Source organism: Antechinus flavipes, chromosome 4, assembly GCF_016432865.1.
Source record: "Antechinus flavipes isolate AdamAnt ecotype Samford, QLD, Australia chromosome 4, AdamAnt_v2, whole genome shotgun sequence".
NCBI lineage: Eukaryota > Metazoa > Chordata > Mammalia > Dasyuromorphia > Dasyuridae > Antechinus > Antechinus flavipes.
The window spans coordinates 8,363,968-8,391,741 of NC_067401.1; the positions used below are offsets into that span (position 1 = coordinate 8,363,968).

The following is a 27,774-nucleotide window of genomic DNA, read 5'->3' on the forward strand; positions in this document are numbered from 1 at the left end:
ACCCAAGCCGAGATCTTCACCTCTTTTTATTGCTTGTTTGCTTGTTTTTCCTTTCTCATTTTTCCCCTTTGGATCTGATTTTTCTCGCGCAGCATGGCGAATACGAACTATGTTTAGAAGAATTGCATGTTTAATCTATAATGGATTCCTTGCTGTTTAGGGGAGGGGGTGGAGGGGAAGGAAGGAGAAAAATCTGGAACACAAGGTTTTGCAAAGGTGAATGCTGAAAACTCTCTTTACATGTATTTGAAAAAAAAAAAGCTACAAAAAGATAATAAGGCCTTTTATAGAGTTTGATTTTTAGGCCGACTGTCCCTCTAAAAGAAAAAAAAAAAGATCCTTTCTTCCCTAGTGAGTGATGTCCTGAGCTGGGTATATGGGGGGCCTGCCTTCAAACATCTGACTGTGTAGCCACAAATGCTGCAACTTTCCTGAGCCTCTTGGAATGGGGTTGGCAAGCCAGGAAATCACAAGTCTTCCCTGACAGATTCATCGTTTCTTATTAAAAAAGGTCTCAACAAAACAGACCAGCTAAGGATTCTAAGAAGCGAGGAAGACTTCCTTTTCGCCCACAGTTGTGGTGTTTCCCCAGACTAGAGATGGGAGAAGTCCGAAGTGTTAGAATTCTGCATGAATTTGAAATTTTAAATCACGTCTCACGGGGGCTTCTTATGGATAATAAGGACATCCCGGAGCCCATCTATCGCGGAAGCCATTTCGTCCATAGTCATTCACTTTTTCTTCCTGCCTTCAGCTCCTTCTGGCTCTCAATAGAGACTCCTAACTTTCTGGCTTTAACCAACTGGAGCCATAACACCGATATGTGGAGAATGACTTATTTAAAGTAAATGATATTATTACACCACATACAAGGACGATGGCACTAATAATGAGGTAATATTAAATAGGTAATATAATACCGATAATTAGGTATATGGGTAATATATATGTATGTAACATACATACAAAATAGAAATTGGAAAGGGATCAAATATGGATGAAATCATGTTTGTTTCTAGAGACAATAAGGAAGTTTAATAAGTAGGGGAAGTATAGAAAAAACCCATCACGCTGAGTGGTGGGTCATGCTCCCCGGGGCTCAGGCACAGCCCAGCTTCAGAGACTCTGCCCACAAAAGGGACCGTAGACATTGCCCGGAGTGGCCACACCAGGTAACCTCGCCTGAAGGTCGCTCATGAAGGAGAACCAAGAGGAGGTCCACCCAAGGGAGGGGGAGTTCATTGGATGCCTTTGACTTCCCTCAGCCCCATTCAGTGGCAGCCATTAGAGACTGATTCATGGTGTTTTTACCTGAAGTTCCGCCGGGCCGGTAATGTCAGCGTAGAGGCGCGAGCGCTGATTGGGTTTCTTCCCAAGTGAGCTAGAGCGGTTCAGATGGGACACGGACGTGGGGGCCCTTCTCCCTGAAATGGATGAGAGCCAAGGGTCCAAGGGATGAAGAGGGGAATATGTAGCAGATTTGGATGGACTGCCTGATGAGCCGGAGATAATCCCACATAGAGAACAGGAGACAGGTCTTGGATTAGCCCTGAATCAGAAAACCGGCGCGTCAGCAGTTCCCAGCATTAGTCGGAGAACGAGCTCTTCTTCCCCAGGTGCATCTTCTCAGGCTCAGCATGGGGGGGAGGGGGGCTGGGAGGGAAGGTGTCCAAAGGAAAGCTATTTTTCTTTCCTAAACCTCTTTGGGTTTCTAGAAATAGACTGAATTTGTTTTCCTCAAGACAAAAGGCTTGAAAATCCAGGCTTAATTAAGCTGAATGAACACTTAATGACATCTTGAGGTCACAAACTTTAATAAAAAGGTCAGGAGGCCTGCTGGCCTATAGGTGTCTTAGCAGTAATGATTAGCTTGTTTCCCTCACTAGCCACGGCCAAATTCACTCAAGAGCCTTATCTGAGTGTCTGCCACAGATGGACGATCTTGGGCAAAGAGGCCGTTCTTCCCGGGCCCTTCCTCGAGCCTTCCGGGCCCTTCCTCGAGCCTTCCGGGCCCTCCAGGATTCCTGTGGTCTGAGTAGGTGGTGCTCATTACCGGAGAGCAGCAGCACGATCGGGGGAGGCCCTTTCATGGTTTACCTTGAACTTGGAAGAGACAAGTTTCTCATTTATCCTTGAAAAATTAAAAAAATTCCACGTTGAGAGTAGGATAACAAAATCGGCCGAATGAAACCGCAAATTCAGCATGTTCAAAGCTATCCAGCCACCTTCCTTCTCTTCAGTATATTTTTAAAAATGTAATAACTTCCTCCCTCCCTCCCATCCTTCCTTCCTTTTTTCCTCCCTCCCTCCTTCTCTTCCTCCCTTCCTTCTTTCCTCCCTCCTGTCCTTCCTTTCTTCCTTCTCTTCCTCTCTAAAGCAATCCATTGGCCATTTGATTGGTCTGGCGCTGAATAAGTAAATGAATATCGTTGCCATTTGTGATATACTGATATGACCTAGCCACGGGTGATGACTCTCCTCTACTTACTTCTGGGCAGTTTTACAGTTGTATTTATCGCGTTCTTGTGTGTTTTGGTGTTTCAGGTGACCCCTTAAATAGAACATACTTTTCTGGATGGAGCCAAGATGGCAAAGCCAGGAACTTGCCCGACCTCTCCCCCAAATTGCTCCAAGTTCCTTTAAATGATGACTTGAAACAAATTTCAGAGCATCAGAACACCCCCAAACAGGAGTAGAACATTTTCCAGCCAAAGGCCACTTAGAAGCTCAGCAGAAAAGGTCTGTGACAACAGGGTGGGAGCCCAGTGTGGCCCCAGACCCAGCCCCAGCCCCGGCCCGGCTCAACGTCTGAATCAGCAGCAGTCCTGGTGACTTCCAGACCTCTCAGCCCAGAAACACCTAAGAGGGCCTGGAAGGTTTGTGGAACCAGGGTGGGAGTCCAGTGCAGCCCCAGGCCCAGCCCAGCCCCCTGGGATCAGTGAGGTCGGGACCTCTGAATCAGTAGCAGTGCTGGAGGTTTCTGGACTCTCAGCCCAGGGACACCAGGGAGGACTCGGAAGATCATTGGAGAGGGCCTGTGACAACTGGGCGAAAGTCCGGTGTATAGTCCTAGGACAGCCCCAGTCAATGGTGCCCCAGCCCTGGCCAGCACCTTATTCTTACACACCTGACAGCTCCAGGGCAGAAAAGGCGGCTTGTAGTCAGATTTCCAGAAGGATCTCTGAAAACAGCTGCACAAACCCCCTGAAGCTTGCGACAGTGCCCTCTCCGCCCAGGAAACGGAGCTTTACTTTAACAAAGAGTTAAAAGCAGAGTGACAGCCTAGGAAAATGAGCAGAAAGCAAAAAGTTTCTGAAAGTGATTATGGTAACAAAAAAGACCAAAACACACTCAGAAGATGAGAACAAAGTTATCCTATCTCCAAAGCCTTCAAGAAAAATAACTGGGCTCAGGCCATGGAAGAGCTCAAAAAGGACTTTGAAAATCAAGAGGAAGGAAAAGTTGGGGAAAGAATTGAGAGAGATGCACAAGGAAATACAAAAAAACGAATGAGAAGAATGCCTTAAAAAGCAAAATTGGCCAATTGGGAAAGGAGGTACAAAAGCTCACTGAGGAAAATTACTTTAAAAATAGAACTGAGCAAATGGAAGCTAATGACTTTATAAGAATTAAGATATAATAAAGCAAAACTAAAAAATGAAAAAAAAGATTAGCTATTTCTGCAGTTATTTTGAACCCAGTTTCTTTGTGTATTGCTCTTGAAGAGGGAGAGCAAGAGCCAATATTATTTTTGAATTCTCTATACTCAAATGGGATATTTTCTAAATCCCCATTTCAACTAAATTGGGAGACAGCGGTAAAGTCCCTGGATGGCTCCTGATGATCTAGGAGAAATGGATTCATCATCTGCTGGCTCTTTAGGTCTTCTGGGAAAGGAAGGAAATTTGGTGAGCAAACAAGCAGAATTATCTCTGCTTTGCTTACTCCCAGATTTGTTCATCACAAAGAAGAGTCCAAGTCTGGCCTCCATTCCTGGAATGCATTTTCTCCCAGATCTCTACCTATTTTGCTTCAAAGGGTAGCTCAAAAATCATCCCCTCCAAGAAGGCTTTTTTGCTTCCCTTTGTCTTCCCATCTCCAGACGACTCTAATAAGTTTTCCTTTACATCACTTTTCTTTATATCCTGCTCCCCTCCTGCCTTCTTGAAGATAGGGACCATCATATTTTTTTTACTTTCTATTTTCAGCATCAGCACACGTGGCTTGACACACAGTAGGCACTTAATGCTTGTGGAATAACAATTATTATATATATATATTGCATATAATATTATAAATATATTATAACAATGATTATAGGGCATTTCAAAGGTGATGACATCCTTAAACCTCAACCATGAAATAAACACATTTTGCCCTTTGGATCCATCCATCAAATTCAGATAAATGAAAAGTCACGAAAACACAGTAGATGCGGCTGAGATGGTTTCATCTAGGCGTCGGCTCGGACATCCCGCCAGCAATTCGGGGTGAAAACAATTGTCAATAAGCACTCAAGGGAGCCTTCTGCTACAAAGCTAAGTGTACTGGGTGCAGGTGCTTGAAAAATAATTTTAAAAATCTTTCCCTTTTCTCAAATCTCTGTCAGAAAGCAAAACAATTTCCATCTTAGAAGACTTAGTTTGGATGAAATGTGACACATAATGATGCGGTAAATCTGGACAAATCCCTTCCCCTCAAACGCCCTGGACAACCATCTAAGATGAAAATCACATGGTTATTTATGAGGATGTGGGGGTGGGGGAGCATTTCCAGGCCAAGGAGAACCTTACAAAGATGACCTCCCAAAAGTCTGCTATAGTTCTGGGCCACAGTTAGGCAAAAAATCTTGCTCCTGTGAAGAATCTGAGCTATTTAGTTCCATTTCTTCAGTCCTGATATACCAAAAGGTTCTGGTTTCTTAAAAATTGAATATTTATTTAAAACTTAAATATAAAATTTAAAATAGAAAAAAATTAAGAAAAACATGGCCATGTACACAGAACGTGAGAGAATTCAAAATACGAAGCAATAAATTTCCATTTCAAGAAAGCCTATGTAATGAATACTATACATTTTATTTCGAGCTGTCCATCTTTGCTTCCTTGGAGGTTTTCTCTTGCTCTCTACTGCACACTTATTATTTTATTCTTTTTTTCCCCTTTCTGTTGCCCTCCTCCCATCTCTCCCAAGATTAAGTATGGATATATTTATATACACATACACACATATATCTATAATCCTAGATATTTACACATTCACGGAAGGCCATATTGTTTGCCTTCTGTTTCTCTGAAGGATAAAACCATCCTTCATAAGCCCAAGTCTTTCCACATTTTTCTAAATCTACCCGCTTACCATTTCCTACTCATAACAATATTCCAGCCTTATACTGACATGTGGCATACTTTCCATATTTCTTTTGATTAAGTCTATTTTAGCTTTAACTTTGTCTGAGATCAATAATTACAACCTTAGCTTTTTTATTTTTCCCTAATAAAGCCTTTTCTTGATTATTGTGATGTTTGGGTGTATCTCATTTTCTATTCCTGCTGTGCTCCTATCCCTCCCTTGCTTTACTTGCTTAATCTATTCTCCTCCCCCTTCCAGGATCCTTCCTTTGTCCTCTCTCTCCATCTTTTTCTTCCCCTTTTATCTGATGGCCCTTAATCTAGGGCCTGATCCCTTTCCTCTTAATCTAGAAACCTTATCCTTTTCCCTTAAATTTATATACTTTATCCCTTGCCCCTTAATCTACATACCCCTTTATTCTATTCCTCCCTTTTAAAAATTTTCTTATAAATTTAGACCCAATACCCTTCTGGACTTCTATGTATTATTTCCTCTTTAATCCATTCCAGAACCATCAGCTCTCCTTCCCCATCTAATTCCTGTGTCAGCTCTTGTTCTCAGCCCTCATTCGTCGAACACAATTATTCCTTTTACCTTTTCCTACATGATTTATGTCTTGCACAATCACTTCCTATTCAACTGTGCTGTTTTAGTAACTGGAATTAAGATTTCCTTACAGACTCTCTTCAGTTGGACAGAACCCGTGCGGTCCAAGCCATCCGTGACTAAAAAGCCCTGCCCCACAAAGTTGCGCAGGCCATGGTGAAGGAGCCTCCCGGGGCAGTCCAGGCCATTCTGGGACACATCGGCTAGGAAGCTTTCTCTGCGTACATACCAAGACCCGGGGTCTCGGCAGCTTCCCCCTGCTCCCCTCTAAGAGGGCCGAGGCTGCTGGCGCGGTGCCTGGGATTAAAGCTCGCCAGTCCCTTCCCAAACCAGCTGTAGTCTCCCTCCCCAGGATTCCTCTTCTCCTACTTCCTGCCGTACACCAGGCTCACCCACTGACTGTGCTTCCTACTCAGCGTCCCATCTCCAGCCTCCAGACCTTTGGCCAGGCTTTCTACCTCGTGGAACGACCAGTTCTGTTCAAAGTTCGGTTTAAGCTGCTCCTCCCAGCCAAGGCCTTCTTGACCTGCAGCTGCTGCTGGTGCTGACTAGACATTTTACATTAATAGACACACACAAACACACACACGTGTACACATTTTTGCTGATATAAAGGAAGCTCTGTGAAGGCAGGGATATGGGCTCACTAGAAAACCTGGATTCACTCAAACAGTATTTACATAAAACATTTAAAGCAAGCTACAATGAAGGCCCCCGATCTGAGTTTGAAGGCAGAAGCCAAGGCCAGTCGTACTCCTCCCTCGCTCCTTCCCTGCGCTACAGGGAACCACCCTCCCCATATTCGGGCCCATCCTGGAGCTCTTGCTCCCTGAGCAGTTTCTGCAGACTTGGTCTTTTCCTAATCTTTTTCCCGTGGATTATGACACAGAACGGCCTTCTTTCTTTAGCCCTTAAAGCCGAGGAGAGCTGCATCATACTGCCCTTCAAGGTCAGGAGAGGGAGGCTAATCTCAAATGGGCAGGACTCCTATTTTTGGCCCGGGCTGAGAAAGGCGGCCTTACCCAGTACCAGCCGCACAGTGAAAGGTCAAGCTCACGCTGTGACTATCGGCTGCCTCTGATAACTGCCTCCTGAGGGTCTTATTTAAGGGGAGACGGACCCATTTCCAGGCACAACATCAACAAGCCACGTTCCTGCAGTTCAAAGGTCCTTTACTGGCGATTACATAAAGACAACTAGAACGTCAGTCCCAATATCAGTCACTCTCTTTAAGAGTACAGGATATCGGAGAGAGATCAAACACCTTAGTTTCAAGTGGATTTTGTGTCAAGGTTCTTATGGAGGCAGCAAGAAGAGGCCTTCCGTTTTGATCTGGAGACAAGACCATTGGAAAGTGGATCAACATGTGGCGTACTGGCCAAGAACCTACACCGAGTGATAAGAAATCATTTTAAGGGAAAGAAGCCCAAAAGGTAGATGGCAGAAAGTAACTTCTTCCCCTTTAAAGACGAGGGAGAAAAACCAGCACCGCGACCCAGAAGCGTGAAATTTTTAAAGCAGAATTTATTTATTTACAATCAAGTTCTCCTGGGCAGTATAATAAAATAAATAAAAGATGTGTCCAGGTCTGTCTATTTCATCCGACTCCTTTCCAGAGAGGTTGCCTGAATCAAGAATTGGGATCCGGGTTATGGGAGGGTGGGCGGAGAATAAGAATGTGGTGAGTATTCCCTTGGCTGAGGATTGGAGACTCGGAGCCGGAAGGAACCTTAGAGGTGGCGGAGTCCAGCACCTCCCCTTGCAGATGAGGCAACTGGACCCCAAGGCCTTTACTCGGCTCTAAGAGACACTTCCCAAACTGGAGACAGAAGGAGTTCAGGAAGGAAGCAAAATAAAGTGCAAATTAGACAGTGACAACAAGAGGGGCTCGGAAGCCCGTCTGACATAATTGAAATTGTATACACAGGAGCATGGGGCAAAGTGTGGATGAGCGGAACCTGCTCTGCCTCGTCTCGGGCTCTGGGAGGGGAGGGCGCAGAAGCGGCTTCCTCAGATCTCTTCCGTCAAGCACCAAAGAGGGATCGCCCGTGTGCTTGGTGAAGGGGATGGGTCACGGGGAAGGGCCAAGTCCCAGAGTGAGAATACATTCAAGGGTTCGACCTCTCGTGGGCCCCCCAGAACTTAACGGGAGCACAGAGCGTCCTGGGGGGTCGAGTGGCCCCTCCTCCCCCCCGGAGATCTCAGGACATCTGCAATCTTAAGATTTATGGCAAACTGACACACAGGAGGCTGCTTCCTACTCCGATTCTCCCTTGGGCAGCAGCGTAAGCAGAATGCTGAATTTTTGGAAGGGTGGCTAGAGAAGACCAGAACGAGAGACATGTAAACAGACACAGGCCGCCGGATCGCTCACGCCTGCTCGCCCACGACGGACCCGTCGGGACCCCTCCCTCCACATCTCAGGTTTCTCCTAACCCAATGCCTGAGCCAACTTGCTGACTTGTTGGACCCCCAAATACGGGACTTGGTCAGACCAGAACCGAGAATAATTCTAACTTTTCAAGGACGGGGGAAAGTGCTAAAGGAGAAGGAACACGGATATTTGGGATAATTGGCACTGCTGTCCGTGAGGGGACCCAGCCGGTGCCGTGCTCCATCCCCTGAGGTATGGAAAGTCAAAGCCAGTAGTGTTCTTCCTCCAAACCAAAGGCAGGACACGGATCCCTGGTGAAACGCCTGCAGCGTTGGTTACCTTCTCAGGATTCGTCTCCGAGGCCTCTGAATCTGTCCAAGGAACAATGGCCACCGCGTCACTAGAGCTCTTCTCTGGGAAGTCAAAGCGGGGCCCGTGGCAGGGAAGTCGGCGCGAGGCCAGCTCCAGGACGAGCCTTCCTCGATCCTGTCCTGGGTCAGCGCCCCCCCCGATGCGGCACCCGAGGTCTCGTTTTTCCTGTGCCAGCCACTCAGTACTCAGACCACAGGATAGCTTTGTTTCCTTTGTCCACGCTAACCACATGAGTGCCAGAAGGCGACCACGCCACCGCATTAATCGAAGAACTGAAAAACAAACAAAAAAAGCACGGGAAGACAGTAATGAAGCCCCCCAGGCTCTTGTACAAACAACCAACTGGCTAGAATATGAGTAGTTCATTGACGTCCCAAATGTCCAGGAGATGGACAGAAGTGGGTTCTATTTCACCCCGACTATAAGTAGACAGGCACCCTCACACACTCAAATTGCCACGATTCTACCAAAAGTCACTCTTCCCCCATTGACCCCAAAATCACCACAGGGTTGGACACAAGAATGGAAGTTGACTGCCCATCAACTGGGGGAAGAATGGCCCAACAACACGGCGCGTGAAGAACACGGACAAGCTTGGGAAGCCTTGTGCGAGAGCACGCAGAACCACCTCAGCAGAACCGGGAGGACCACGTGCATGGTGACCACAAGCACGGGAGGGCTTCCTAACGGCGTTCAATGGGCAGACCACCGTGGCTTCCTTTCCCCGAGATGGCCAATGTGCTTATTTGGCTTGACTATATTTTTTTTGTTTTAAAGGAGAAAAATCACTGGGAAGTGACAGATAAAACTTTTCTAAAAGTATGCTTGGAAACAGATCAAAGCCCGAGAAATAAAAGAGAAGACTCTTGTTCACCCGAATCAACGGGAAAGAAATGGGCTTTAATGCTGTCTTTCTTCAAATCTTTGCTCCCTAAATCTGGGTCTTCACTGAAGGATGCCCGTCACTGGGGAAGGAGGAAGCGATCCGTTAGCCAGCCAGGTTGAATGGGAGGCTGAATGGGAGGCAGAGCTCCGGGCTTCCCCTTTTGTTCTGATTCTTCTTTCACAGCATGACTAATGTGGAAATAGGTTTCATATGACTGTACATGGCTAACCTGCATCACATTGCTTGCCATCTTAGGGACGTGGGAGAGAAAACTAATTTGGAAATCAAAATCTTAAGAAATCCTGGGAGTGTCTTGAAAGCACTCAATTTTCAGAATGAGTAAAAGATCTATGAAAAACATGAGCCTCTGTCTTCCAAATGGAACCTACACTAGCTGCTGGGTCATGCCCTACTGCCAAAGATGGCTTCCCCAAAGGGACTGACTCTGCTAGGCTACTGGCAAAGACTTTGGACTTCGGGGGTCTGAAGGCAGGTACGCGGCCCGCTCTTGGGCTGCCACGTCTCCGCCATCCTTAGCCACAAGGCCGGCCTCCCGAGGTTTCAGTGGCTCTAAGTCTGCCCAAGGATTGAATGATAATCTGCAGGATGAATCTCAAGCATCAAAAACTTGAAAAAAGTGATCTTTTTGGGTAAAATAGCATCCTCGTTGCTAATGAGGTATTTTAATCGCCATTTGTCTCTTCTGAAACGGGTAACTCCTACAACTGCAGGATCCAGGTGAAGAGAAGCACTTGGGCTCAGGGGTATCTGCCTTAGCGCAGCTCGACTGCTCTCTAGCTGTGGGATCAAAGCCAGTTACTGCCCTTCCCTGAGCTCAAGCTTCCTCCTTGAAGGTCCTTCCTAAGCCTGATTCAAAGCTGAATCACTGAATCCAACAGGCGTGGCTGAAAAGACCTACTCGATCACAAGGAGGACTTGAAGACAGGTTCTAAAACCCGGAGCTCCTGCTCCTTTTATACCATCCTAGCTGCACAATGGGAATGAGCAGTGAACACGTCTGGGAACCTGCTGGCCCAACGTGAGCTTCCTGGCCTGCCCGCTCTGGGACCCCCTGGGGCAGGGACTGGACAGAGGCAGAAGCTAGGCAGACAGAAGCTCCTGGCCCCCCTCCAGGGACTCCTGACCCAGGCCACCATCTTACCTGTGCTGTTTTGAAAGGACCTTTTCCACTTTGCCCGTGAGCACATTCCAGATGTAGAGAGACCCTTCTGCGGAGCCAGCTGCTATGTAGCCGCCATCAGGGCTGGGGGAGGAAGCAAGAAGGAGAGATGGGCTCCCCCAAACATACATCGCCACGTGCTCCTTACTACCTAAAAGCTGGTCTGAGCCTCACGGCCATTTGGAATGGAGCAGGCTCATGTCACTGACCCTGCAGGAGAAGGGGAGCAAACCCACCCCTGCCTGGTCTCAGTGTCCCCCCCTTCCAAGGGCCAAAGCCATGGAGGCAGCATTCCAGTGTGGGGAGCAGAAGGGCTAGTAAAGAGGGAAAGGGGGTAAGTGGCTGGGACAATGAAGGGATCCTGGGCAAAATCTGAGGCCCTTCAGAATCTCTTGACAGTCGCCCAGGACCCTGCAGCGTGACCTCACCTCGTCACACTATGGAGGAGATGGATACTACTGTGTGCGAGCAGTCTTATAGAAAAGACTACCCCAGCTCTGTCTCCGGAGCAGCACTCACCTGAACACGACTCGGGTCCAATCAGAGCCACACTTGAATCCTGGAGCACTGAAATCAAACGGCAAAGTAAATATGAAGTCCTTCCCCAAAGCTCTGCCCCCAAGCCCGACATGGCGTAACCCTCAAGCCACCGGGCAGCCTGATGATGGCCCCGAATCACCCTCCTTGGGTCACCTGAAGGTCTGTTTGACAGCATTAACTCGTAGGTCAATAATTTTCAGAAGATCATCTCGGGAGCAGCTTAAGAGATCTGTTCTCTCTGGATTCAAGTCAAGGGCTGTGATCTTCCCCAAGAGTTCCAATTCCCGGATTATACTTTCAGATCTAAGGGGGAGGCAAAGGATATTGGAGCTACTGTTACGAAAAAATCGCCAGGGCAACAGAAACACTATTATTCTTACGCTACGAATAACTACCAAAAAGGTCAGAAATCACGGATCCATTTTTGAGCGCTATTACCAAGATAACGGCAAATTAGCTTAAGAAGGTACAAGGATGAGGTCTGTCCAGTGGAATCTCCCCCTTTACTCATGTTTCCCCAGCTCTTCCCTCCCCCTTCCCATTATTGGTAGCCAAGAGTACTGCTTGGTCCGGTCAGTGCCCCTGGAAGGGGAGAGGCTCCTCCAGGCTCTGGGGGCTTTCAAAGTGATGTTCCCTTAAGGGCAGTGGGTCACACAGAAGGGCCCCGCCGTCTTGGACTAGACAGAGGTAGAGGAAGGGCTGGGGGCTTGGGGAATCTCAAACAATAGTTTTCTAAGTCACACAAGGAACAAGTCTTGCACAAAACCTCTCCCCTTGGTTCTTAAGCCACAATTATTTTACCGTATGTCCCAGAAACGGATTTTCTTGTCAAAATGTCCACTCATTACACACTGTTCTGTGCAGACGATATCATTGCAACTGGATCCAGCAAAAACCGTTTTTATACCTGCAAAGGAGAATGGTCCTGACTCACCAAACAGACCCCCTCCTCTCCCCACCAGTGTCTTGCAATTAAAGTGTTTTTCAGTGCCCGTTGCATCTCATGGTGAGAGCGCTGCTGGTATTGCAAACCTGCGCCATGATGACTGAACCTTACTTGCTAGTGAATGGGAAAATGGTAAGAGCAGTGGAACCAAGTGGGCTCTGAAAGCCCGGGCCGGCTGCTGACCACCGACAGTTTCCTCATCTGTAAAATGGGAAAACTACGGCTTATGACACAGAGGCTCCAAGCCCACCAGCATCTGTCATCTCACCACTAGCAGAATCTGTTCTAGAGGCGGATCTGCACTACAGAGAACGGCCATGGTCACTAGCATTTCTACGTGGTAAAGGAGGGCTGATACACGATGATGACGAGCTTCTTACAGACTTTACTGCGCAGATCCCAGAGTTTAAGCGTCCGGTCGTGACTTCCCGAAACAATCCGCGCGTTGTCCAGCAGGAACTTGGCAGAAAGAACTTTTCCACTGTGCCCCGTGAGCGTGTGCTGGGGGAGAGAACAGGGTAAAACAAGGGTTACTTGTGGGGGAGGGGAGGGCTACCCCAATCTTAGCCAAAGTTTTTTGGCTGCCGCAGGAGGCACTCAGACCAGAAGCACATTCACCATCTCCTGCCCCAAGAGAAAAGAAACAAACCCAGCCCCCCAAAAAGCAGTCATAGGATGTAAAGAATCGAGCCTATCACAGTTTCAAAGAAAGGGCCAGAATTCTCTGACATGACAGTGAAAAGTCACTGCGGCCTTGAGCACCAGCAGGGCCTGACCCCCCCCATAGCAAATGCACTGTGTATTGGTGGGATGCAAACCAGTCCTGAGCCGCTGTTCCTCCTGACTATGGGGGCTCACTCGGGAGGAGGACACAGCAAGGGGGTCCCTCTGAGGGCAATTGTGGCAGCGTCCCACACTGAAGAAATTCACCTCAGAATTGGGGTTCTCAATCCTTTCCTACCCAGAGGCCTCAGTTTGTAAGGTTCAGATCAGACCCCAAGAGATGCGTTCCCGCCACCCTTATTCCTTGCCGACTCCCACTGTTGGATGCCAACCACTGTGGTGCATTCACTGAAACTCGAGCAAACACACGCACACGCGCGGGGCGCCCTGTGATGTCAGCAGGCCTCAGCTTAGCCACAGCACAACTAGAGCCTGACAGCCAAGAGACTGCTGGGAATTGGGAGGTGGAGTCATCTCAGGGTAATCAGACCTTTTACTCTTCATCACTGACCCCTTTTATGCAAAGAACAAGGCTCAAAAGCCTCATAAGATCCAAAACAGGTCCTTCTATCTATGACCCTGGCCCAAGTCCCAAGGTTTTTCACTTTTTCTCTGAGAATTACAAAGCCATCAGTGCACCGAGGCCTGATCTCCCTGCTTTGGTTTCCCACTAGAGGGCTCGGCCCTTTCTGGGGCTTTTCACAAAGCTCCACTCCTGCTCTTTGGGTCCAAGGCCTTTCTCAGTCCCCACTACTAGAAGCTTGGTCTTTTCTGCATGCTGTCTCCCTGGTCAGAGCATGTACTCCTGGGAGACATTCCCAAGGTTTCACATAGGGCTTGGCACACAGCAAGAGCATAATAAATGCTTATTGACTGCATGTCCAAAGCCAACTTTAGATATACACTTCTTAGCTGTATAGTAAGCCAAAGGACAGGACTGATTTCTGAGCCCAGCCAAGATGCAATTACAGATGGACACTGTTGACCTGGTTTCTGGATGAACCTTTTGAATTTCCCACATGCTTTACTCTGCACACTATCACTGAGGCTGGACCTTGGACAAAGTGAGAAATGGCAATCTAGCTATTAGACAAGAATGACCAACTGTGCAAAATGGAAAGAAATCCAATCTAGAACCCTCCAGCTATTCCTAGTGCCCACAACTGTGATCTAGCTTTGGGGGGGAGGCAGGGAAGCCTTACCCGTAACCGGTTATCATCCACAGTCCAGATTCTGCTGGCAAAATCATTTGAAGATGCCAAAAGGTAAGATCCCTGTGGGGACACAGACACTAAGATCAGACCCAAGAAGCTCAGGACCTCTGTGAAAGTCCAGTCCCAAGGTCAGAGGGAAATAAGGACTAATTATCTGCAGCTGCTCAGTGCGTGCTTCCCTCCCTGGGCCTCCCGCTCCCCCGGTGTGCCAGGCTCAGCACACACTTAGCTGTCGACAAACCATCTGGAATCACCCAAAAAGGCCAGAGATGAGAGTAACTGATGTCAGAGCAAACATCATGAGCCCATCAGTGAATGCTAAGCATTTGTGGGACATGACAACCCTCAGGCCCCTCAGGCCCCCAGGCCTTTCCTGCTCACCAACTGGCTGCAGTTTCTGCTTAAGGTTCTATCTACTTAGACAATCTGGCATCTCGATGACCACCCCTAGCCTGACCACTCTAAAAATGGTCTGTTTACTCTCCGGGGCAGGTGTGGCCAGAACTGACACGGAGACGCGACAAATGTTTTATGTATGCGACTCTTTCTCTGATCTGGCTTTTGAGTTAGGAGGGAGGCAGATGCTCATCCAATGGAGCATAAGCACTGATGGGCACAAGTGGCTCTGCCCCTTTATCACAAGGTTCAAGGGCATTAGTTAGGTCAATACTTACAGCACTGTCAAATTCAATGCTGGTGATTCCCGCGTTACTGCCAGAAAGGGAGCCTTTCGCCTCACACTTATCTGTGTGAAAAAAGAAAAGGAGATTGCAACAAGATCATTCTAAGAGTCATTGATCTTCAGAGTCCAGACTCATTTTACATTAGAGGAAACTGAGGCTCAGAGAGACCAAGTGTAACCTGAGGCAGAGTTGAGATCTGAATCCAGAGCCTCTGACCCCAAGGCCAAATCTTTCCAATGAAGCACAATGTCTTTCAAGGCCAACAGAGAGACCTCTGAACCCTGAAGCTGGGACATTTTCTTGTGCTGGTTATCTGCAGGAGGTCCCTGGGACAGTGAGTATACAAGTGTGATTATAGGAAAAGCTGCAGCCCCAGCAATTCTGAGAAGCTCCTCGGTAAAGGCAAGGGAAGAGCTGACACGAGATGTTCCCTCACTGATCCAGGACCAACAAAGCCGACTCTGTCCCAGGGCCCGATGCCCTCTGAAGCCATCTTCTCTACCATCCCAAACGCCATTCATTGCCAATCCTGGACGTAAACAGAGGTGGGAAAGATCAGCTTTGGGAGAGGCATAGCCCGGCCTCTGGGAGCTCCTTCTGGTCATCGATTGGTTCCTTCTGACCCGCACCAAGAGTCTGACCACTATGTGGGAACCATGGGGCAGGAGGCTGCGGATCAAGGCATGGTCTCCTTCTCCTTCACCAGGCCAAGGGCCTCCCAAGTGAGGGTCCCCTCCACGCCAAATGCATGGGCACGGCAAAGCCAATCCTCCTCAATTCAGCGTTTCCTAGATACCTTTTGTGGGCAAAGAGCATGGAAGGAGGCCCAGAGCCTCTGGAGAGATCGGCTACCCATCTGCCAGTGGACAGCCATGTGATCCCAGGCCAGGCACAATCTTTCTGGGCCTTTTCCCGTTTCCAAAATGAGACAGACCAGACATTCTCAAGTCCTTTCTGGCCATCTCAGAGATCTTCAAGCAGAAGCCAGGGTGACCCTTTAGGAAGGGTATGTTGTTGAGGGGCCTCTTGCTCAGGTACTGGTTGGACTCGAGGCCCTGGAGGTACATCTGGGCAAAGACTGAAAACACCTTGAATGTCAGAGACCTGTGATTTCTTAACTAGCCCCTCGATGCTGGTACCCAAGCTGGTCCTGGAGAATGGCTGTGGCTGAAAGTCTGTTATCTTGGGGCCGAGCTGGTCTTGTACGGAAAGTCTGCCCACAACTATTCCTCCACTTCTGGCTCTAGCTGCTATTTTGCAAAACGAAACCACTTTTTAATCTGGACAGGAAACCCTTCTAAGTTTGGAAAAGACTTCCAGAGCTACTCTTCTACAGACACAGCTACAGAGAGCCCAAGGTCAACTTTATACCTGAAGTTCCAAGCTCATTTTCTACTCTGCAGAGATTTTGATTTTGGCTCACTTGGTTCAAACCAGGAGTCTTTTTTGGCTGAGACAAAGCAAACAACTGTTGCTCAGTCTTGTCCAACTCTTCATGATCCCACTCAGGTTTTTGTTGGCCATTTCCTTCTCCAGTTCATTTGACAGATGAGGAAACTGAGGCAAACAGGGGAAAGGGGCTTGCCCAGGATCACAAAGCTATGAATGTCTGTGGCAAATTTGAACTCAGGGAGATGGGTCTTCTTACTCCCTGGGCCACCTCACCGCCTCTGATCACAGCAAGACAAGTACCCGAATCCCATTGGAGGGATTTCTGGTGTGTAGCTTTTCTTCCTGGATTGTTATGGAGGAGCTTGTACCTTCTCAGATAATAACGGGACCCCTGTCATAGACTACACGGCAGTTCTTCACTTAGATCAGGGCTGAGGAGGTTTGTTCACCAAATCAGAAAAACCATTCTAAATCAGAGGCATTCCCTGCCTCATTTGTAGAGGCAGGAGGTACATGGACAGGGAACACTACAAGGATTTTCAATCTTCTTCAACGTATTGCTATGATCTTAAACCAATTAACCTTTTCTTTTTCTTAAAAAAAAAAATGGTGTTATATGAGATGGCTGGGGGGAGAGAAAAGGAGGACATTGGAAGAAACAAGTGATATAAAACAAACGTTATCAACAATAACAACAAATTTTTACAAAGGAAAAACATCCTCTTTCTTTGTCTCTACTTCTATTCCACAAAATGTCTTTTGGCTACAGACCAGTGAGGAGAAAGGAAAGTGGCCTATTATTCATAACCATCTGTCAGCAATGAGTAGAATTCTGTAATTCAAGACACTTTTGCCATGGAAGTGCAGTTCTAAAACTTTTCCAACCATCCCCTGGCACTGTGAGGCCCTGGCTGTGACCAAGATTTAAGTTTATCTACCACTATTTCTGAAGGAAGATTTTAGGACAAAAATGTAGCCGGCCAGGAAAAAAACGAAACCCTTGCGTTCTAGCCCCCTCTAAGTCAGCGGTGGTTGTGGGAAGAGATCGAAGAGAAGCTTACTGTTATCTTAACAGCTTTTAATGGAAGAGGAGCAGGCAAAGGTAGCGCCATCTCTCCTGAAGAAATGTCAAATACACGGAGAGATTTTAACCATTTGGGGTGTCACAGACCCCGTCAACACTGTTGCATCCCCTTCTCAGAACAATAATTTTAGCCAGACACAGGCAAAAATAAAGAGCTCATGTTTTCTCCATCCAGATTCACAGACCCCTTGGGGTTTAAGGAGCCCTGGATGCCTGCAAAGGACTGAGGGGCCGAGAGGCCACTTTCCTGGCTTCCATCACTGTTCTCAATGACTGACAATGACAGCTATCTGCTCTGGGGATATCAACAGAGGCCATTATTTCCCCCAGGCCTGAAAAGGGAGAAAGAATGAACAGGATTCAGGTAACTATCATCTAATAGGCTTCTAGTCAGGAAGCCCTGGATGCCCATCTTGCCTTGGACGTGCCCATCTACTAGGTACCAATGGGAGCCCAAGGACTCCAGGAGCAGATCTGCACACTGGGACTCCTTGGCAGGTGGGTTGAGCTCTCCACAAGCACACAATTGCTTCCTGAATAAACATGCAAGACTAGCCAACGGCCCACCAAGTCACTGTGGGGCTCAATGAGCAAGCCCCAATTCAGTGTGAGGACTCCAGGCAGCTCGGAAGGGCCTGAGGTAGAGGCCTTGGCAGCTCCCCAAGGCCTGCTGCTCTTGGCATCAAGGTTTCAGCTGACCTACAGTGACAATATTTGTCAGGAACAAAGCTACGGCATTCATGGGGTGTCCCCGACACCCTCTCTGACCTGGGGGAGTCTCTTAGCTCAAAGTTGGCCCAACTAGTAAGCGATATTTTTAAGTGGAATAGGGGAATCTAGTGATCCTTTCCCTTTCCCAAATCCGAGAGGCCTCAAAGATTGAGCTCAGATAAGAACTGTTCCTGTGATTGAAGCACAAGCTCCCATACCAGTTCCTTCCACTCCTGGGGGCCCTCCCAGGATCTTTCGCTTGGCCCGATACCTTCACTCTCCCACCAGTTTTGTGTTACTTAGCCTAGCCCATCTTGAAGGGTTTATAGTGATGGCATATGGATAAGTGATCAATCAGTGGCAGAATTGGACTGAGACCGCAATTGAGGCAGCCAAAGAACTCTCCCTATCAACTTGGGTCGAGGTCTCTGAGAGCCACTCTGGCCAAATAATCCAGCATGGGCAGCACCCCGGTGATGAGCTCCAGGGTCCTAGGCTGCTGGTCTTGGGGGACCGATAGGGTGGATCAGGGGGTCTGGACAGGAAACCCATTCTAGTTTGGGAAAGCCTTCCAGAGCTACTCTTCTATAGACACAGCTACAGAGAGCCCCAGATCAACTTTACACGAGGGGAATCTCCAGAGAGAAAGGCAACTTAAAGAGTTCTGCCATCTGGCCCAAGCCTTGACTGAAAATCCCAGACTTTCAGCAATGGGGCAATCCACTGGAAGCTGGCAGTTCTTCCAGTTCTGAGCAGCTAAAACAGCTGATTAGATTAGGAAACTTTTCCCTCTATCCACTCAAGTAGTACAGCTTCCACCCAACAGAACAAATCCAGCCTCTTCGATGTGACAACTATTATTCAGGCCAGCATGTGGCTGTATCTCCAGGCCCTTCACTCTAGCAGCCCTGACTAACATTTATCAATGTCCTCTCTCAAATACATCGGGAATTGAATAAGGTCCTCCTGAGCACAGCCTCCCTCCCAGACGCTAAGTCTCTTTCACACCAACTTTTTTCCAAAATGAAATGGCAGCTAACATGACATTCCTAGTGGTTTCTTATTTTACTGTAGCATCTCACCTCCAAACACTTCCCAAAGCTTAACTCTTCGATCCATGCCTCCTGTGGCGAGTAACCTGGAGCCGGGGCTGAATTGCACAGCGTTCACTTCTCCGTCGTGGGCGTCCTGAAAGACAAGAATTGCACCTCAGCTCCCGATCGTCTCCTCACCCAGATGCTGATGGAAGTCAACCATGGGGGACCATAACCAAAGCTTGGGTCTCATCTCTTGAAGCAGGCCCGTTTATAAACACGAGTGGGTCTCTGGTTCAGACTCGTATTGGTTTTAAAGCTGCTACTAATGTGAGTGTGCTCTCACAACTACAAGTTCATTTTAAGAACCACATTAGGGGGCCCTTAAATCTTTCTATCAACTCTGTTTCCTCTAAGAGTAATGCACTTTGGACCCGTACTCTTGTAACTTAAGTCCGTGCACAAGCTGATCGAGAGAGCTTTTCGGAAAAAACAATCTACGCTCTGCCAAGTCCTCTCTGCTCCGTGAGGCTGAGGACATGGGAGCCACTAATGGTGCTGAACCTTTTGTGCTGCTATAAATCCAGGATGTGAGCGGTAAGCACAAGCATCCACAGGGCCAAGTGCAGTCATCAAAATACCCCAGCTTTTTTCAAGGAAATAAAATCCTTTCCAAGAAAATTCAACTATCAGGTCTTCTGGATACTGGGACTAATGCTGAAAAACCACTGAAGGTAGGAAGGGCTGAGGATTTCTGGCTGGTCAAAAGGCAGCAGCAGCAGTTATGAAGAAGGGAAAAGGGCGGGGACTGCTCCAAGATGAGCAGAGGAAGTCAAGAGCTAGTTTCTTTTTCTTTTTTTTTTACAACTGTTTCTTCCCGTGCCTTTTAAGAACACAGAATCACGTGCCAGATGTGATGTTACAGGGTCAGAATTAAGTACAGGGTCATGAGTGACTGATTAATTACAAGAATTCACTACTATGACCAGCCTCTTCTTGGGAGGTACTGAGGTCTCTTTAGCTAGCTGGGGGAACAGGATTAATTCCCTTCCCAGGGTGCTTCCTGGATTTAAATGGCTCTCCTGTGTGCTCAGGCGGCCAATCGGCTCACGAGGTCTCAGCTTGAAAACTTGAGATCACGCACCATCGCATCCCTGCGGCTCTCCACTCGGAGCTCCTCAGGCCAGGTTTGTCGGACGGCCGCCCGGCGTGTCCCTCCCTTCTCCTCGAGGGAGCACACGCCGGACACGTCCCACTTGTCAGCGGCTCCACCGTCCCAGGGTCAGCATGCCTGAAGCGTGCCTGGGTGAGAAGCGATGGGCTGCTGGGAGCCATGAAGGCCACAAGCGGGAATGTGATTTCTCGGTGCGGTCAGACCTTGACTTCTCATCACTGACCTCGGCAAACGGCCGACACTTCTGGGTGATGGGCGACCTTGGCTCTAAAGCTCGGCCCGAGCTCAAGGAGAAACTCTGGTTCAAGTTCAGTGGCACGATGAAGGGGGATCTGTCTTGGGGGGTGGGGAGGGAGAGGGTGCAGTGCTTTCCATATATTTCGTCCCCGCTACTTACAAAGACATAAACTGCAGTCGTGGGGACCTGCACTTCTTTATTAGAACTAGGATGAGCATCTGGGTTATCCTGAGGAACAGGAAGGGAGGAGACAGAGCGCCTCCTGAGGGAAAAGACAAATGCAAACACGTTAAAACGGGAAGACGAAGCTTAGCTACCACAGGCAAAGATGGCAGACAAAAGAATCAGATGAACTGTCTAAGTGGGTTATTTCTAGTTCTTTCCCTTCCCATGCTGGCTAGTCACCAAAGAACGTATTTCTTAAGAGCAGCCGTGTTGGCAGGTTGGTCACCAGCGCAAACCAGCAGCCCCCGCTCCCTGGATCACAGACCCCAGGGTGCCCATTCGGGCTGGGCTAGGTGCCCAGTCTTCCAGAACTACATCACCATCATTAGAACAGTGAAATGGACTACTCTCTATCTTTAAAGAGACTTCTGAGATCAGTGCTGTGCCTCTTCACGGTCTTAATTTTCAATATGGGGAAAATCCAGCCCCGGCTCCTGACCCCAGCGGCATCCAATGCACAAGTGTGTTAAAGAGCCTTTGCTAGCATTAGCATGCTGATTAGGAAAGTTAACGACAGAGAGCAAGGAGGGTGGAAGGTCCAACCACCCCAGGTCCCATCCGGAAGGGCTAAGAGGCACATGCAAAGCTTCCGGGTTAGTCCTGTGTATGTCAGGTGACGGAGGGCAAGGAAACGGGGTCAGCATCGTCTCTATGTCCCACACTCACATGCTGGGCTAAGAGTGGATAATGTGTTCACCTGGCAGCATCAGAAGAAGGGTGGTGTCCCAAAAGGGGAGACTCGGACAGACTGGAGGGAAAGGTCAGAGGTCAGCACACGGCAAGATGTAAGAAATGGGAAGTCGAGGGGGAAAAGGGAGGGGAGGGCAAAAGCTAGAAGAAAAGCTGACATTCAAATACTTTGTATTGCTCGCATCCCTGATATTCTCGTGTCCGTTTATTTCCCACTTGAACATATACAGATACATAAATTAAAAGGTGAATGTTGTCTAACCTACCCAAAGATATTAGTGATAGAGTCCAGAAGGCCTCCAGCAGGCTGGGAGAGTCGCTTACTAAAGAGGACAGGAGGACAGGTTTAAACCCTGTGAACAGTCTCCCCCCAAAACCCATTAATAGAGTCCACATAAAAAAGCAATCTGGGAGAACATCTAACCCTTAAGCCCCACAGCCCACCTGGGAGAAACAATATAGCACAGAACCAACCAGGAGATGCACACGGGGGGAGGCAGGAGGGAGAACCCAGCTGGGAGGAGGAGTAGCAAGGGGAGGAAGAAGCCCATCCTTCCTTCCATGTCAAGAAGCACAAACTTTTCCTAACATGAAAGGATTCTGCTCTCAGAGTTTCAAACTGTGGCAATTCTGGCTATTCTTAAATACTCGGGAATGAAACAAGAAGTTTGGTGCACAGGAGTTTGTCATCACCATTTCCCAAGCCGTCACGTTTTTGTTCTAAACCTCCAACAACATGAACAAAATAACGGTCTGGCCCGAGCGGAGGCCCAGCCGCCAGTCCCGGGGGTGCTGGCCACACGTTCCCTCCTGTCCCTCCTATGTAACGTGGCAGGCTCTGGCGGCTCCTCCTGCTGCCCTCACTCTGTCCAGTCCAACACTCGCTGCTTTTACTTCCACGGGGGGAGCTAAGCTTCCCTAGGGAGCACGAGAAGTGACCTCACTTTCCCTCCCAACACACATCGTGCTTACGTGGCTGTCCGGCTGATTGCTCGAATGGGCGACGTCTCCTCAGTCGCGTCTGAAGCTTCATCCACAAGCACTTCTATGTCATCATCCCTGGGGAAGGATGGGAACGTTTCTGCTTGGTGGAGTGGCTAGCGGCCGCCCCATTACGAATGCCCCGTATCGCTTCTCGTCCGTCACCACTCTCACTAGGCCACACTGAGAACATCACTAATGTCCCAAGTCATTGCTCCACCTAAAGTTGAGTCCAGGGCTCCATAGAAACATCTCCTTCTACAAGCCAAGCTTTCAGCTTCACCCAATCACATCCTGGGGTCCCCTTGGAGTGGCAAGCAGGGCCACAACCAGACCCGGCACTGAACGAGAACTGGTCTAGTCCAGTTCCCGGGAGAGGGGAGGGTGGTGGGGGAGATAAACAAATGGCCCCTAGGCCGAGGCCCATGCGACCGACTCCATGCACAGGTGGGCTATCGAGGGGAGGGGACGTGGGCAAAGATGTGCCAAGCGTCCTACAGGCTGGCCGTAGGCACAAGAGATCAACAGAGAACAGTCGAAGGGAGTCCCTACACAGCCACTGGCTTTAAAGCAATGAGCCGGAGCCTAGAAGTTTCTCACACGTCACACTCAACCGTCTCTGCTGACACGAGGGCATGGACTCCTAGCTATTCAAAGACAATTTAGGCTTCCCAGACCAGGATCTCTGTGCCTCAGTCTAGTTGTAAAGTGGGGGAAGGGTCCCCTTTTAAAGGGGGCTTGTGCCAGGAAGCCCTCAGTGGGCTCCGAGATCTACTCTCCACAGCCAAGGGCTTGCGTTTACTTTCAGAAGGGTGCAAAAGTCCACCACTCACTGCATTTACCATTCATAGGTTTTCTATGGTGAGGTAGTTAAATATTATTGTTATTTCCAAAGTTAATCTCCCCCCCCCAAAAAAAAATATGCCTTCTCTCCTTGCCACTGACCCCTCCTCAACTGAGAAGACCCCAAAGTGCTTCATTCTTAAAGGCCTCCTGCTGAAGGGAAGCCTCAGTAGGCGATGGGAAGAAAATCAAAGGATGGAAGGGGAGGATCTCACCCCCATGTCCACAAGCACATGAAGAAGAGATTTGCCCACCATGCTTTGGAGTGCCCACAGCCGAGCTGGGGAGCGGCAAACCTTCAAGGATCCTCTGGGTCCCTTGAGGGCTGACCCAGCCTCTCTAGGCAGGTCATTTCTCTGAAGGTCTTTATGTTAAATGTCTTGTGGGACTGCTGATGTCTCTTAAGTTTTAGAGCTTGAGGGAGTCTCGGAGACCATGACTCTCAACCCTCTCTTGTGACAGGTGAAGAAACTAGACCTGGCCCATGAGGACACGTCCAATGTCCCCCAGGGAGTGACAGATGCAGCTGTCAACCTTCAACTTGCCCCAGAAATGAGGCTACTTTTATTTGATGAAGACCCTCCCAATTATGGAGAAAGGTTGCGGGTGCCAGGATCCGATATGTGGCCACAGAACAGGGGACATCGTTACTGAACTGCGGGCTGAGCCGGCTCAACTTGGGGGAGATCATTTCTCTGAATATAGTGACTTCTGAAACAGTTTGTGGAGCACTGAAGGCCGTACCAAAGTCCCTGCACCTAACTCCATCAGCCCATGGCTGGACAAGACCTAGGTCCTCATCATCCCCTAGTAAAGGGCAAGCTGTTCACCACACAGCCAGCACATCTGCCCATTGGATCTGGGAAGAAACTGCCTAGGGAGGGGCTGCAAGCTGCAGAGAGCGGAAAGTGGACCAAGACAAAGCAGAGTGTGGAGACGCCCAGATGTGCTCAGACCGGGGGTCCTGGATCAGCTGTGTCTCAGCTCTTTCCCCCGCGGGGGCTGCCCGCAGCATGAATAACAGCTGGGCGGCCTGGTGGGAGAGGCCTGGAGATGCCCTGTGTCCAAACCCAGCCTCGGACACTTCACATTTAACTGGCTCTGGGACTTTAGGTAACTCATTTGAAGCTGAGTGGTCCCCTCCCCCCCAAATAGTGGCAGCTTACTGAAGAGCTTGGTAACCACTCCAAGACAATCACAAACATTCAGGGGCCCCCACGCCCTTCCACCCCCTGAAAGAAAAGCCCTGCACACGAAGCCCCACAGCCAGTGCTTTGTTCACAAGGAGCTTTAAAGCGACTTGGGTTATTTCTGAAGCACGCAGCTCCCCAAAGCTGCCCTGAGAGGTCAGTACCAAAGCAAAGCCATTTCCTGCCTCATCTGTGAGGCATCCAAGCCTCCCACGTGTTAAGAAGCATCTTGTGGCTGGCTGAAGCACGCAGGACAAGGCATGCTGGGAGGCTTCTCAGTCCCCTCCTCCCCCGAATGGCCATGATCTCCCACCCCACCCGTGTCAGCTGGGTAAGAGAAGGCTTCCTCTCCTTCCCTGCTCTTCCTCCTCCTCCTCCTCCTCTCTTCTCTGCTTCCCTCTCCAAGGTTGTAGAACAGTTGCTCTGAAGTCCCATTCTTTTGCTAATTGCTTTACTCAAAGGATCAGAGTAAACACAACTGCTCTGGGCTCCTCCCGTTTGGTATATCCTCAGGGAGGCCGCCCGTCCTAGCTCTGAAATCCTGACTTCTGGGAGAGACAGAGCCACTCCCCTCGTGTTACACTAAGACTGACAAGGTATTCAATGCACCAAATGATCTGGACGGGCAAGTGCCCACCGAATGATTTGGAACCGGCTCTTGGAACCGCTTCCCGGACAGAGGGACTATTCGCCTGCTTCCTCTGGGTGCTGGCCTTGCATTTTAAGACTTGAAAACCTAGATTCCGAGCACAAGCCAAATAAATTCCGAGTCAAGCAGAAGAGAGGGCGTGGCAGACGCCCAGCCCAAGGGCTGACTCTGCGTGAAGCACGGGAGGGTTTCTAGCTCTTGGGAGAGGGCAGCTGCCGGGCTGGGCCCGCTGAGCATGGGCTGTCTCGGGCCCACCCTCTTCCCCAGCTTGGGGAAGGCCACCGCTTGCAGGTTGGTGGCTCCTGACTGTCAGCAGAGTTCCTTCCGCTTGTGGCTTTGCGCCAACGGTCACTTCCTCATGTGTAAAGACAGAAAACTCTGACTTGCACCCCTCCTGGAAATTCTGACCATTTCCACAGGATTTGAGAGAAATGATGCTAGTGTCCCTCGGAAATTTTGCCAAGGAGGGACAAAATCGATTCCCATGAACTAGGGCTGGGCTGGGAAGAGGCTGAAAACGAACATTTTAAAAAAATGAACGAGGAGGGCAAGCCCAGGGGCTGTTTTTTCCTCCTAACCAGCCCAGCATACTGCTGGAGAAGAGTCCTTTGGTGATCAAAAGCTCCACTAAGGAGCCTACTTCAGGCCAAAGAGACTCTGGCAGCACCCTGACGGCTGCAAGGCTGATGGGACAGCCAATGTCCGCCCTCTCCACTTGCTAAGGTGGGAAGGGGGAGTTCCAGAATGGACCCCTGAAAACAAACAGAACCAGGAGATTTTGGAATTTCTAAAACAACCTTCCTCCAAGAGCTGAGCTTTATTTAAATTCATATTGTAAAAAAACAAAACAAAACAAAACAAAAAAAAAAAAAACCAGGAACAAGAAGCCAGGTGGTCTCAGCTCAGGAGGAGTTGACCTAGAGCTCTTGGGATCCACTAAGTGGATCCAAAGCAGCAGAGGGTAAAGATTAAAGCCTCCATTTGAGTATTTTTTAAGAACCAGAAACAAGAGCCATTCTACTGGCGGTACCCCACCCTGCCCCCCAAGATCCAAGCTGCAGAGGGGGTAAGGTACAAGGCACAGACCCGGGAGCTGGGCTGCTTGGGACACTTACGGTTCTACGGGCAATGGTTCCTTGGCGGCTTCCGCGAGCTCCTTCTGCAGCCGGGCCTGGCGGCGCCTAGAAAAACAGCCACAGTCTTAACAACAAAGACAAGCCCTGTTCCCTTGAGAGGCTGTTCTCTGCCCGCAGGGAGCTCCCTGAGTGATTTTGTTAGAACAACCAGGAACATACCCACACGTCAGAAGGAACTACTCCCAAACCAAAATGCGCGCGCGTCCCCCACCATATACCCGAGTCACCCCTTTCGCTAGCAAATCCAGGATCACACTGGGAGAGAAGGAGCGGCAGACAAGTCATGTGACTTGGTACTAAGGGAGAGCTGGGCTTTGAATGGAGGTCCTTTCCAGGCCACCCTAGCCACACAAAGGAGATGAAGCAGCTCTGACGTGACCTTCCCAGCTGCCCGTCCTCTCTGGCAGCCTCCTCTAGGGACAGCCCTGCTTCCTTCCTCCTCCCTGCTCCCTCTCTTTCCCAGTCTGTCCTGGCTCTCTCCCAGTCCTCCTGCCTGGACCTCTGCCCCTGGCCCCTTAATCTCTCCCTTCAGCCCAGCCTGCACTCTGTGACCTGACATATCTCAAAACCACGCTTTCATTACGTGAAGGCTCAAACCATGATAGATTACTACACAAAAAGGGACCCAGAAAATTATGGAAAAGCCTGGGTTAAAGAATACAAAACGAAAAGTTAAACGAGCAGTACCACGTTCTAGTAAAATAAAAACCACAGCACTAATACAAATTGAGCCAAACCCATGTAGTAATCCAGGTTAATGGAAGGGTACTGGGATTGTACAGATACTGTTAAAGAACCAGGGAAATCAAAGAGCCTCGGGACGGTTCCTCACTTTCACGCCCTCACCCGACTTTCTGCTCTGCCAGGAGCTGGCCGTGTGACCCTGAAGCAAGCCATCTCCGCTGGCTGCTCAGTTCCCAGGGCTGTGAGGGCAGAGGGAGATAATATCTGTAAAGTGCTTTCCTGTAAATGCCAGCCATGAATTGGAACAATCACACTTAAGTGGCTGTCGTGTGCCAGGCACTGTTCTTAGACTTGTAACAGTTAAACAGAGGATTCTGCTTTGGACAGCCACGTGCCTGAACATGTAGGAGGAATCTGTCCCTTTGGCACTGGTCTCCCAAACTAAGCTGCTGCCTTTCTGAGGGCAGGACCCCTGATTTATGCCTTCCCGTGGGCACCGCTGGTCCAGGGAGATAAGACAGGGAGCTTGGCAGGGCTCGCCTGGCAGAGGGCAGGTGCATTGGGCCCCCATGAGGAAGTTCATTGGCCAAAAGGCCCAAAGGCAGCCTCCCACAAAGGGAACCAGCCTCTTTTCTCCCCGGTGCCCCGCCCCAAGCTGGCTGCCTGCTCTGCCACTTGCCATCTGGATGGGCTTCATGCATGCCCTGGCATGGACCCATGGGCAGCCGCTGCCCGGCTCATCTTTCCCAGAATGACTCTGCCCTCTTCATGTCCCCTGTTCTCACCCAGAGTCAAAGCCCCCAAAGCTCGCTGGGCGGATGTGCTTGGACAGAGCAGCCACTCACTCACAGAGGAGAGAGGGCCCAG

General features: G+C 49.3%; 1 protein-coding gene and 2 non-coding genes across 7 annotated transcripts in view; all 3 read right to left on the bottom strand.

Annotated features, from left to right (window-relative positions):
• Positions 1-7,462: 7,462 nt before the first annotated feature.
• Positions 7,463-27,774, bottom strand: part of ATG16L1 (autophagy related 16 like 1) — a 28,426-nt gene continuing 8,114 nt past the window's right edge. The window contains exons 6-19 of one of the 5 annotated variants that reach the window (XM_051999313.1): positions 26,203-26,268; positions 22,397-22,483; positions 21,691-21,747; positions 21,432-21,482; positions 20,669-20,771; positions 19,146-19,251; positions 14,868-14,938; positions 14,182-14,253; positions 12,637-12,757; positions 12,112-12,217; positions 11,464-11,613; positions 11,290-11,337; positions 10,753-10,854; positions 7,463-8,976 (exon numbers count right to left, since the gene is read on the bottom strand). In XM_051999313.1, the coding sequence (XP_051855273.1) occupies positions 8,883-8,976; positions 10,753-10,854; positions 11,290-11,337; positions 11,464-11,613; positions 12,112-12,217; positions 12,637-12,757; positions 14,182-14,253; positions 14,868-14,938; positions 19,146-19,251; positions 20,669-20,771; positions 21,432-21,482; positions 21,691-21,747; positions 22,397-22,483; positions 26,203-26,268 (1,234 nt within the window). In that variant the 3' untranslated portion in view covers positions 7,463-8,882. The remainder of the gene's footprint in view (positions 8,977-10,752; positions 10,855-11,289; positions 11,338-11,463; positions 11,614-12,111; positions 12,218-12,636; positions 12,758-14,181; positions 14,254-14,867; positions 14,939-19,145; positions 19,252-20,668; positions 20,772-21,431; positions 21,483-21,690; positions 21,748-22,396; positions 22,484-26,202; positions 26,269-27,774) is intronic. The other 4 variants (XM_051999314.1, XM_051999315.1, XM_051999316.1 and 1 more) reach the window with 4 other exon arrangements.
• Positions 13,223-13,491, bottom strand: LOC127563653 (small Cajal body-specific RNA 6). The gene has a single exon (XR_007954091.1). It is a non-coding gene; the product is annotated as a small Cajal body-specific RNA 6 (non-coding RNA).
• On the bottom strand, positions 20,211-20,495 carry LOC127563654 (small Cajal body-specific RNA 6). Its single transcript, XR_007954092.1, has one exon. It is a non-coding gene; the product is annotated as a small Cajal body-specific RNA 6 (non-coding RNA).